This window comes from Podarcis cretensis (genome assembly GCF_951804945.1).
Source record: "Podarcis cretensis genome assembly, chromosome: 7".
NCBI lineage: Eukaryota > Metazoa > Chordata > Lepidosauria > Squamata > Lacertidae > Podarcis > Podarcis cretensis.
In genome coordinates, this window is record NC_137176.1 from 90,565,391 (window position 1) to 90,577,959 (window position 12,569).

At 47.3% G+C, this 12,569-nt stretch overlaps 1 protein-coding gene across 1 annotated transcript; it reads right to left on the reverse strand.

Moving 5' to 3' along the window:
* Window positions 1-760: 760 nt before the first annotated feature.
* LOC307220549 (lymphocyte antigen 6E-like) lies at window positions 761-12,569 on the reverse strand. Its single transcript, XM_079984570.1, has 3 exons — window positions 12,299-12,569; window positions 6,153-6,272; window positions 761-1,677 (listed from the first exon to the last, which is right to left on the reverse strand). Exons 1-3 carry the CDS (start codon window positions 12,348-12,350, stop codon window positions 1,469-1,471), a joined length of 381 nt encoding a protein of 126 aa, XP_079840696.1. The 5' UTR covers window positions 12,351-12,569; the 3' UTR covers window positions 761-1,468.

Genomic DNA, 12,569 nt, shown 5'->3' on the forward strand with positions numbered 1-12,569 from the left:
TAGCTGGCAACCAAGTTGTGACATTTGGTTGGTCCTAAGATATTGCCCTGGGACGCAGGTGGCGCTGTGGGTTAAAGCCTCAGCGCCTAGGGTTTGCCGATCGAAAGGTCGGCGGTTCGAATCCCTGCGGCGGGGTGCGCTCCCGCTGCTCGGTCCCAGCGCCTGCCAACCTAGCAGTTCGAAAGCACCTCCGGGTGCAAGTAGATAAATAGGGACCGCTTACCAGCGGGAAGGTAAACGGCGTTTCCGTGTGCGGCTCTGGCTCGCCAGAGCAGCGATGTCACGCTGGCCACGTGACCCGGAAGTGTCTCCGGACAGCGCTGGCCCCCGGCCTCTTAAGTGAGATGGGCGCACAACCCCAGAGTCTGTCAAGACTGGCCCGTACGGGCAGGGGTACCTTTACCTTTACCTTTAAGATATTGCCAGACCGTGATTTCGAAGTTCTTCCTAACGATCTAGCTGAGATTCCTTCATGGCAGGGAGTTTGAACAGAGGACTCTTGCCTGCCTGCCTGTTCCAACTCTACAATTCTGGTTCTATGAAATGTGGGAGATCATGGCTTTTGACACTTGAGGTGTATTGTTTTTAGGACCCAACTTATTTTTGTGATTGTTTTCAAAACCGTACATTAATGTTGTAATCCACCCTGGAACCTAACAGTGAAGGGTAAGTAATTAATAACATAAGTTATTTCAGGAAAACACACGACATGCAACTGGAGGCATGTTGTGACAGGAAAACAGAAGAGGGGGTAATGAAGTAAAGTAAAAACCAAAATGTATTTATTAAAGTTCAGAAAGCACAAGAGAACCGCATGTTGAAAACCCACATGGCTTGTAAAACTGTCTAGACAGTGTTCACTTTTTAATGTAAAATGTTAACAGGCAAAACAAAAAAACCAAATCCCTGCTCCGAATCCAAACGCTTCGTGCATGTCACATTGCTCTTTATGTGAAATGTGACAAGAAAAAAATTGTATCTAAATTCAGAATATACAAAAAAAAAAGATTTCATCCGAGGGGTTACCCCCACCCCCAGTCGATTTTGCCTCCTGGTGAGCCATCAAGTGGAAAACACAGTTTAAGGCCCACAGTTTAAGGCCCTAATCCCCCATAGGGATTAGGAATATTTTGTTCAGTGGAGTTTTTGGCTTCTATTTCGTGCAAAATTATTCCCCCAACAAACTGCAGCTCCTCACCAAGGTGTGCAAAAACCCCAGCAGCCTCAGGGGGGCAGTGTTGCCATACAAAACATCTCATTCCCCCCCCCACTCCCTTCCCCACCCCCCAAAAAAAGATAAGTGGAAAAGGTTTCTCTCCTCTTAAGACCAATACAAAGTCCAGAGACACAGATTCATTTGGGTTAAAAAGCAATGGAATTATATGCCGTTGAAAAACAGATTATTTTGGGGCTTCTCGGCGGAGAAGACTGAGCAGACTCCTTCTGCGTGCAAATATTTCTCAAAAAATCACAGCCTGGGTCCAAAGAGGTAGAAGAAACTGGCGGCGATCCCAGCAGCCAAGATCAGGTGGTTTGTTTTGACGCTGCTGGCTCCGTTGATGTTACATAAGAAAGACGAACAGCAGCTGACGGACGTGGCTACGAAGCCAAGGTTGACCCCCATTTGTGGGCAAACCGGAACACAGCCTTTGGTGATGGACTGCGACGAATAACCAGCTGGAAGGAAGGAATCGAGTCAACAGAGGGGATACCCATCAATAATAATAATAAATAATAATAATAGTTTATTTATATCCCACCATCCCCAGCCGAAGCCAAGCTCAGAGCAGCTAACAACAGTAAAAGTAACACAGTTTACCGTATTTTTCGCTCCGTAAGACACACTTTTTCCCTACTAAAAAGTAAAGGGAAATGTGTGTCGGTCTTACGGAGTGAATGCAGGCGGGAGGCAGGTGGGGAAAGCCCCCAAGAGCAGCACACACGCTCCTCGCGGCTCTTGCAGGCTTTTCCCCGAGGAGGGAGGAGGAACTGACGCGCATGGCTCTTGTGGGAAGTGGGGGAAGGGACAGAGGGCAGCCCCTCAGTCCCTTCCCCCACCTCCCGGAAAAGCCCCCAAGATCCGCACTCCCTTTCACTAGCCGCGTGGAGAATGTGTGCGGCTCTTGGGGGGCTTCTCCCTTCTGGGGAAAAGTCTGCAAGCGCTGCACACACGCTCCACACGGCTCATGAAAGGGAGCGCTGAGCACAGCCTGGGATGCATACAGGCTCTGCTCAGCGCTCCCTTTAAAAATATTTTTTTCTTGCATTCCCCTTCTAAAAACTAGGTGCGTCTTATGGTGTGAAAATACGGTACATGAAATCACAATCAATCAATTGAAATGCATTCTAAAAGCAATTCATTCTAAAAGCAATTCAGAATCAAATTAATGGCAATTAATGCTATGAGGATTACCAAAGGAGAGAGTCAGACTGTGCCTTGGCCAAAGGCCTGGTGGAACAGCTCTGTCTTGCAGGCCCTGCGGAAAGATGTCAAGTCCCGCAGGGCCCTAGTCTCTTGTGACAGAGCGTTCTACCAGATCAGGGCCACGTCCGAAAAAGCCCTGGTTCTGGTTGAAGCCAGCCTGACCTCCTTGTGGCCCGGGACCTCCAAGTTGTTTTTGTTTGAAGACCATAAGGTCCTCCGTGGGACATACCAGGAGAGACAGCAAACTGGGTAGGGTAGCTAATAGCAGGTAGGACATAATTGGGATTCAAGATAGGATAGCTGCGCCGTAACCAATAAAACAGATTTCAATAGGGGCAAATGTCAGGTTCTGCACCAGCTGCACTAATATAAGATGGAGGGCACCTGGCTTACTAGCAATGCATGTGAAAAGGATCTAGGGGTCTTGGTGGACCCAGCGGAGTAGCGTGGGTTGTCAGCACCCGGGGCAAGGCAAGTAATTTGCGCCCCCTAACCCGGGGCAAGGCAAGTAATTTGCGCCCCTAACCCCTAACCTGCCGCCGCTGCCAGCTTCTTCTTGCTGCTGCCTGGGCTGGTCGGGTGTGGTTCTCTCCCGCGCTCAGCGCTGCGCTGGGCGGCCGCTGCACTGTCCCTCCCCCAGATAGTCCCTCCCTCGCTCTCTCTCCGCTCCGCACCGCAACGCACGCCTGGCACCCTCCCCCTCCACAGTGGGCGGCGGCCTGGCAGCTCGGATCGGATTCACACAGCCAACACTGCAGTGAGAGAGAGTGAGTGAGCCAGGTAGGGGCAGAGAGCTGCGAGTGCGAGCACGCCCCCCCAAAAAAATGTTGCGCCCGGTGCGGCTGGCCCCCCTGCACCTCCCACGCTACGCCACTGGGTGGACCACAAGCCTAAGGTGAGTCAGCAGTGTGATGAAGCATCAATAGAAGCCTAGTGTCTAGATCAAGGGACGTCACAGTCCTACTCTATTCTGTCTTGGAAAGACCACACCTGGAGTCCTGGGTCCAGTTCTGGGTGCCACAATTTGAGAAGGATATTGACAAGCTAGAATGTGTGCAGAGGAGGGTGACCAAGAGGGTCTGGAAACCAAGCCTTATGAGGAACGGTTGAAGGAGCCGGGTATGTTTAGCCTGGAAAAGAGGAGACTGGGCGGAGATAGGATAAAGGTAAAGGGACCCCTGACCATCAGGTCTAGTCGTGGCCGACTCTGGGGTTGCGGCGCTCATCTCGCTTTATTGGCCGAGGGAGCCGGCGTACAGCTTCCGGGTCATGAGGTCCAGCTCCGAGGGCCTTCTGGCGGTTCCCTCACTGCGAGAAGCAAAGCTACAGGGAACCAGGCAGAGGGCCTTCTCGGTGGTGGCGCCTGCCCTGTGGAACGCCCTCCCAGCAGATGTCAAGGCAATAAACAACTATTTTACTTTTAAAAGACAACTGTTTAGGGAAGCTTTTAAGAAGCAGCAGCTTCATTGTGAAAAGGTGGCACCTAGACATTCCATTGTGGCAACCGTAACCCAGGTATAAGGTGCCATTTGGCTATTAGAGTGTATATCTGAGTTTCTGACACTGGTTGAACCCTGCTGAAACTGTCACCACACAACATGTGGGGTGCTTGACAGGTAAAAGATAAAGGACCCCTGGATGGTTAAGTCCAGTCAAATGCGACTATGGGGTTGCGGCGCACATCTCACTTTCAGGCCGAGGGAGCCGGCGTTTGTCCACAGACAGCTTTCCAGGTCATGTGGCCAGCAGGACTAAACCGCTTCTGGTGCAACGGAACACCGTGGCTTAAACCAGAACACAAGGAAACACCGTTTACCTTCCCTCTGCAGCGATACCTATTTATCTACTCGCACCAGTGTGCTTTCTAACTACTAGGTTGGCAGGAGCTGGAACAGAGCAATGGGAGCTCACTCCATTGTGGGGACTCAAACCGCCAACCTTCCGATCAGCAAGCCCAAGAGGCTCCGTGGTTTAGACCAGTGTCCCTTGGACTTGACAGGTCGACCTATGCCAGCCAAAATAAGCCAAGACCCCTATCCCAGACTGGATGGGCTTTTGGTCTCCATCGGGAGAGTGTTTCCTATCCATCAAGTGATGAAGGCTGATTGTAGCAAAAGACAGGAAACCCCACAGTCTATTAACCCAAGAATTTCCTTGCCTGGTAAAGCAACCCTCGTGCCCCTAGTTTAAAATACACCTACTCCTAAGGAAAAAGGATTTGATGAAAATGTATAAATTTCTACTTGAATGGCATTTGAAGGACAAGGAGGTTCAGTCGGTTATGATCCACTGGGCCAAAGATTTTGGGTATAATATACAGCTGAGCGATTTGGTAAAATTATGGAAAGGTGGTTTAAAATTTACTGCATGCAATGCCCTAAAAAGAAAATGTGATGAAAATGATGTATAGATGGTACATTACATGTATAGATGGTATAGATATATAGATATATACCATCTATACATGTAATACATCTATACATATATACCATCTATACATGATGTATAGATGGTATATTACATCTGTAGATGGTATATGCGTCTTAAAAAGCAGAGACATCACCTTGCCAACAAAGGTCCGTATAGTTAAAGCCATGGTTTTCCCAGTAGTGATGTATGGAAGTGAGAGCTGGACCATAAAGAAGGCTGATCGCCAAAGAATGGATGCTTTTGAATTCTGGTGCTGTGGGAGACTCTTGAGAGTCCCATGGACTGCAAGAAGATCAAATCTCTCCATTCTGAAGGAAATCAGCCCTGAGTGCTCACTGGAAGGACAGATCCTGAAGCTGAGGCTCCAAGACTTTGGCCACCTCATGAGAAGAGAAGACTCCCTGGAAAAGACCCTGATGTTGGGAAAGATGGAGGGCACAAGGAGAAGGGGACGACAGAGGATGAGATGGTGGGACAGTGTTCTCGAAGCTACCAACGTGAGTTTGACCAAACTGCGGGAGGCAGTGGAAGACAGGAGTGCCTGGCGTGCTCTGGTCCAGGGAGTCACAAAGAGGCGGACACGACTAAACGACTAAACAACAACAACAAGATGGTATATTAGCGAAAATGTATAAAGTCAGCAATAAATGTTGGAAATGTAAAGAAAAAGAGGGATCATTTTATCACATGTGGTGGGAATGTAAAAAGGTGAAATGCTTCTGGGAGATATATAATGAGATAAAAAAATGTTAAAATATACATTTATAAAGAAACCAGAAGCATTCTTATTGGGCATTGTTGGGAGTTATATAAATAGAAAGGAATATAAGCTCTTTTTATATGCAATAACAGCAGCAAGAATATTATTGGCCCAAAAATGGAAGCGAGAAGAATTACCGACAACTGAAGAATGGAGGACGAAGTTAATGGACTATGCAGAACTAGATAAACTAACAGAAAGGATTCGAAACCGGCAGGACCAGAAATTCATGGAAGACTGGAGTAAATTTACAGACTATTTGAAAGTATTTGTGAAGATCAGACGACGTTTGTAGGGTTGCAAGAAGTTCTGTGAGGAGCATTATTGGAAGTATTGCAAAAATAGAGAAGGGGAAGGATGATTTGTAAAGAGATGTAAAGGCAATATAAAGTTAAGAAATGCCTAAGAAGTGGATCATCAGAGGTGCTGATGGAAGTCTAAAAAGATTATATAAGTGATAAGTTTTGTGGTACATTTTATAATTTATATGTTAAAATCAATAAAAATTATTTAAAATAAAAAATTAAATACACCTACCCATTCCTGCACCAACGTAGACGGTGGCACAAGAGGTTTCTGAATCAGAGCAAATCTGCCACCTCCAGCAGCCCCAATTCGATTCCGCTCCTTCGCAGTACCAGCACACCAGCGACGAAGCTGAAAAACAGTTAAAACCGTCCCCAAAATTAGACACAACAGTTTCCCGCTTCCAGCTCGGCCATATCCTCTCGTTGCCAGGGCTTACGTCTGAGTAAGCAAACCCACGATGAAACTGTAGGCCAGGCACAGGTAAACTCCGGCCCTCCAGATGTTTGGGACTACAATTCCCATCATCCCTGACCACTGGTCCTGTTAGCTAGGGATGATGGGAGTTGTAGTGCCAAAACATCTGGAGGGCCGGAGTTTGCCTATGCCTGCTGTAGGCGCTTTCACTCATCCCACAACCCACTCAACTGTTCTAACGTTTATACACCTTTTTAACTTCCCCTTCCAGCCAGGGTGGATTTGATTAAAAATCAAATCGATTTAAATCACTAGTCCATAAGATTTGATTTAAATCTTTTTTTTTCTTTTTTTTTTTACAGAAAGATTCATTCTTGCTGGCATCGTCTTAATATTTACAACCAGATGAAGGTTTCGTTTTTGGAAGAATAAATTTTCAGAGTAGTTTTTACAGTTCTATCAAAAATTACTGATTTGGTTATACTATTATAAATACATAGACAGATAATTAGGTAATTGTTGTGAGGTTTAATAAGTTAACTTTGCATTTGACAACTTTTATGCTGTGCTTTTATTGGGAGGAGAAAAATAATCATTTCCTTAATAACAATTTATTTAACTAAAACAATAACATTATAGTATTCATGTTTGTTAACTGAGGTGGTTAAACAATTAAAAAAACAACAGACTGAGTTTTAACATACATGAAAAACTAACTCCTTATTTCTTATGAATAGCCTTTCGACTATAATGGAACTTAAATAGAAAACTATCTTTAGGAAGATTTTTACTCCAAAAGCATTTTATTTTAAAAATCCAATTTAAATTAGGAAAAATCAAATTTATTATTTTTTTAAAAAAATCATTTATTTTTATCCACCCTGATTGCCAAAATATATCACCAGAAATGCACCACTGACCCACAAGCAGCGTTCAAAATTAGCCAGGTGCATTTTGCAACTGGTGAGGGCCCAATTGTGGCTGGTCCCTCCAGTTTTCTTAGGCAGGTGAGCAGAAGAGCTTATTCACTGCATTTATCTCCAAGGAGTACATAGTTCACCCCTTTCCCACTTAATCCCGACAACGACCCTGCAAGTGAAGAGGCTGTGACTCACTCCAAGGTCCCGCAGTGAGTTTCATAGCGGAGTGGGGATTTGAATCCTGATCTCCCAGCTCCTAGTCCAACACGCTAACCACTACACCACACACCTAGATTATGTCCGCCAAGGGGCAGCTCTATAAATTAAGTAGGTAGATAAAAGGGGGGGGGCAAAATGCCACTGAAATATTTTCCTTGAACCTTGAGTTTTATTCTAGATTGTTTTATTTGATGTTTTAATGTAATGCAAACCACTTTTGGGATTTTTTTCCCCCTTTAAAATCTAAAGTGGCATAGATATGAAATGAACAATAACAACCCTTTCCTTTGGGGTGAAAAATGGTGCCCTAGACCTGTCAGCATCGCCCTTGAGCCAGTGTCACCAACTGGACTCATGCACTTCAACCCCGACTGGGCTAGGCGAGCTGGGTAGCACTTCCAGAGACCACCTTCTTTAACTGGAACAGGTCAAAGTGCTGTGGACTCACAGCTTGGAGTTGTGAGCACCGGATTCACTTCCACAATACAGTCATCGCACAGCAGAGTCTAGCAGTGTATAAACGACTCGGAGAGCAGCTCTGTAGAATATCTTCTTTTATTCTATAACTACAACTATAATACAAAACTAGATACAGAGCTAAATAGGTCTAAGCATAAATGAATGCTACACTGAGTGTCTGCAGCTGCTCTTAGCAGCAACCTTATCTCTACACACGATCTCTAACACTCAGTCTCTCTCTCTCCGACACACTGACTGACTGACAGACTTGATGCTGGAGCTGCTCCTCCTCTCTGGAGAATCAGCAGACTCGTCAGGAGATTCTTGGATATGGGAGGGGTGACATCTCCTCAAAACCAAGGGTAGGCAAATTAAGGCCCGGGAGCCGGATCTGGCCCAATTGCCTTCTCAATCCGGCCCATGGACAATCCGGGAATCAGCATGTTTTTTAAATGTGTATAGTGTCCTTTTATTTAAAATCCACCTCCGGGTTATTTGTGGGGCATAGGAATTCATTCACCCCCCCCCCTATATATATATATATATATATATATATATATATATATATATATATATAGTCTGGCCCCCAAATGGTCTTAGGGACAGTGGACCAGCCCATGGCTGGAAAAGTTTGCTGACCTCTTCCCTTCTACTGTGGTGGCAAAAATCTGCAGTGGGGAAACAAAGGTAAGGGGAGGGGGAACCCCCCAAAACCACACCATTAGTAACTCAATGGTATGGAAAGTTGAGAGACTTGGAGGGGGGGCAGAATGGAGTGGATGGAGCAGGTAGACAGAGACTATAGGTACCAGGCTTTGGCAACCTGGTGCCCCCCAGATACTGTAGACTGCTAGCATGGGCAGGGATGATGAGAGGAATTTCAGCAACATCTGGCAGGCAGCACAGATGCTGCTTCTGTGGTTTCTACCCCTGTCTAGTAAACTATTATACTTTCCCCTTATTACCTCCCAGTTCTGCTAAACTGTCTCGGGGGAAGAAGGTGCGCGGCATGTGACTGGTGTCCAAAACTACGCCCCATGCGCCATCAAGCCCCGACGTTCTTTACACAGGTCAATTCTGTGTCCAGAGCAGCTGTCTCCCAGCTCCATCTGGTACCCAGGATGAGACCCTCCCTGCCCGTAGACTGTCTCGCCATAGCAGTGCTCGCTCTGGTTATCTCCCGCTTGGACTACTGCAATGCGCTCTACGTGGGGCTACCTTTGAAGGTGACCAGGAAACTACAACTAATTCAGAATGCAGCAGCTGGACTGGTGACTGGGAATGGCCTCCGAGACCACATAACACCAGTCTTGAAAGACCTACATCGGCTCTCAGTACGTTTCCGAGCACCATTCAAAGTGTTGGTGCTGACCTTTAAAGCCCTAAATGGCCTCGGCCCAGTATATCTGAAGGAGCGTCTCCACCCCCCATCGTTCAGCCTGGACACTGAGGTCCAGATCCGAGGGCCTTCTGGCGGTTCCCTCATTGCGAGAAGCAAAGCTACAGGGAACCAGGCAGAGAGCCTTCTCGGTGGTGGCGCCTGCCCTGTGGAACGCCCTCCCATCAGATGTCAAAGAGATAAACAACTATCTGACATTTAGAAGACATCTGAAGGCAGCCCTGTTCAGGGAAGTTTTTAATGTGTGACATTTTAGTGTATTTTTGGTCTTTGTTGGAAGCCGCCCAGAGTGGCTGGGGAAACCCAGCCAGATGGGCAGGGTACAAATAATAAATTTATTATTATTTATTATTATTATTATTATTATTATTATTATTATTATTATTATTATTATTACACCACACCAGTGCTTTCCTCTTGTTTCACTTTCACACACACATTCTATTTTACAATTTAAAGTACTCCTTTTACATCCTCAATATATCAATGACTTCCCTTTTTCTCTTTCCAAGGTTCCTTTTAGCAAGCCTACTCAAGAGTTGAATACCATCTGTGAATCATTTTCCTGATCACAGATCAAAATTAAGAGACCTGAATCTCTGGGCACCCTTGGAAGGAACGGTGGGTCTTAATCTCAAACTAATTTCATAGGTAACCTGGCGTTCCTCAATGAGCAGGTAAGTGATGTTAGGTAAGTGAAGGTAAGGGGACCCCTGACCATTAGGTCCAGTCGTGACCAACTCTGGGGTTGCAGCGCACATCTCGCTTTATTAGCTGAGGGAGCCGGCGTACAGCTTCCGGGTCATATGGCCAGCATGACTAAGCCGCTTCTGGCGAACCAGAGCAGCACATGGAAATGTCGTTTACCTTCCCACTGGAGTGGTACCTATTTATCTACTTTGACGTGCTTTCGAACTGCTAGGTTGGCAGGAGCAGGGACCGAGCAACGGGAGCTCACCCCGTCGCGGGGATTCGAACCGCCGACCTTCTGATAGGCAAGTCCTAGGCTCTGTGGTTTAACCCACAGCGCCACCCGCGTTCCCTGATGGTAGGTAATCTCCCCCGTCTTCATCCTCTTTGCCTAGTTAAGGAATGCAGTTTCCAAAAGGCCTCCCTCTGGCTTCCGTGTAAACCGAGAGAGGCAGGCTTGCCAGGACCTGAAAATAAAATAAATACAGAATACTTCCATTGTTCGCCAGAGGAACCCGATTCCTCTTGAGATACAACTCTACAGCTGTTCATTCAATTACGGAACGTAAGCATGTAAGCAGAGCCTGCTGGATCCGGCCATTACCCCTCCGGGACTCCAGGATCCTGTTCTCACAATGGCCATGCAGATGCCTGTGGAAAAACTTGTAAGCAGGTAAGCCATAGTGGCTACTGCTAGCCATGCATATCCTCTCCACCAGGAAGGACCAGAATGACTGAAGGACTACAGGTAATTGGGTTATTGAAACGCAAAAGCTTTTTAACAGTAGGAAAAGGCAAGTCAGGGCTTGTGGGAAGTACAGGCTTGGTTTTCATGCTCTCTGGGTTTTTTACAATGCTGTTTTGAATAGGGCATAAATCACTTGGGGGATGGGGAAGGGATATTCACGGAGAGGGAAAGGGGATGGTGCCAGCAGCCCAAAAAGGATCTGCAGGATTTTACCCGTCGCAAAGGACTAGCGGGGACAGGCACTGAGCCACAGAATCCTGGAACTCGCATTGCCGGAAGAAGAAGAAAAAACCATAAATGTTTCCGCTCTAAAATACTGCTCTGATGCATCTCTGACACATCGGTTTAATTCAGTGACGGACTACAATTCCCAGCATCCCTGACCACTGGTCCTGTTAGCTAGGGATCATGGGAGTTGTAGTCCGAAAACAGCTGGAGGGCATTCCTTCCCATTCCATACCATCCCAGCTTTTACATCATGCCAGAAAAATTCCACAGCACCACAATGGGAGCGACCACAAAACCCGGAGTTTTCTTCCAGCGCTTGCAAGAGGCCTTGGCAAAGATCCAGACCCTCAGACAAAGGGGGTGGGAAAGACCTCGTGGACTGCTTCCCCTTCCCCCATGAATTTTTTTTTTGCACTCTGTAGGGGTTGCCACCTTCTGTTCCAGGCCCTGCTCCCATGCATGCAAGAGTTTACAGAAAGATAAAGCAATAAAATCAAAAGAATACATCAGATTAAAATTAACTCAGCCCCTTCTCCATCTCCATCCAAAAATGACATTCCAGGAGTGCCGCCATGGGAGGGGGGGGGTGAGATCCTGGTACCATTCCCAGCAGCCGCCCCTCCCCCGACTCTTGCAAAGCCCTTGTACCAAGCACGTCTCTGAGCATGTGCCGAGTGCCTCCCTGCTCATCACCACAGGTAGACGTGTCTGACGTCAGAGGGGGCTTTTCCTGCCTACTCTTTTGCTTCCGGCCCAATCCGCATCCCACCCTTCCTCCCCAACTCTGGTCTCCAGGATCCTAACCCACCACTCTAACCACTAGGCCACACTGTTTCACGCGCACATTGAATCGAAAGCCGACCCAAGTGTGCCCGATGGGCCTCCTTTCTCATTGAACGCGCGCACAGAACCGCAGGACAATCCCAGGCAAATGGAGTCAGGGCGGCACCCTTAGGATTGAGCGCAACCCTAAGCCACGACTACCCAGAATAAATTCCTGTGCAATCCAGCGGCGCTCCCTCCCAGAGGTTTAGGATCGCGGCGTACGTTGCGCTCTTCTAACGTGCGCCCATTTTCGCAAACCAGACGCAAAAGCAAGCCATCCTCCCCCCGCTTTGCAGAGATAAAGGCAGGCGCGGCAGCTACGCCTGCTAGCAGCTAACGGGCATCCTTAAACATAACCTAAATTGATATTGGGCGGGGAGACGGGGGGAGAAAAACTTAATTTTGTATTTTTTTGGGGGGGGGGGTCAGAACCCTAAACGCGTCCTGTCTCGTGAAAATGGAAGGGCCTCACCTCTTTGCACGCAGAGACATGCGGCCAGGAGGATTGCAAAAGACGCCTTCATCTTGGATGCAGTCTTGTCCGCGCTTCCTTTTTTTCCCTTATCTTTTTTTTTTGCAAAAAAAAAGGATCCGACCTCCGGGGCGGAGGAGCTGCGAAAACTCTTGCGCTGGGTTGCAAAAATATAGAATGAAAACAGCGGACCAAGCGACGGTTCCGTCTTGCAGCAGATGCGCAGCGCGCAGCAATTTAGGCGCAAGCTGCTTATAAACCGTCGGAGGGG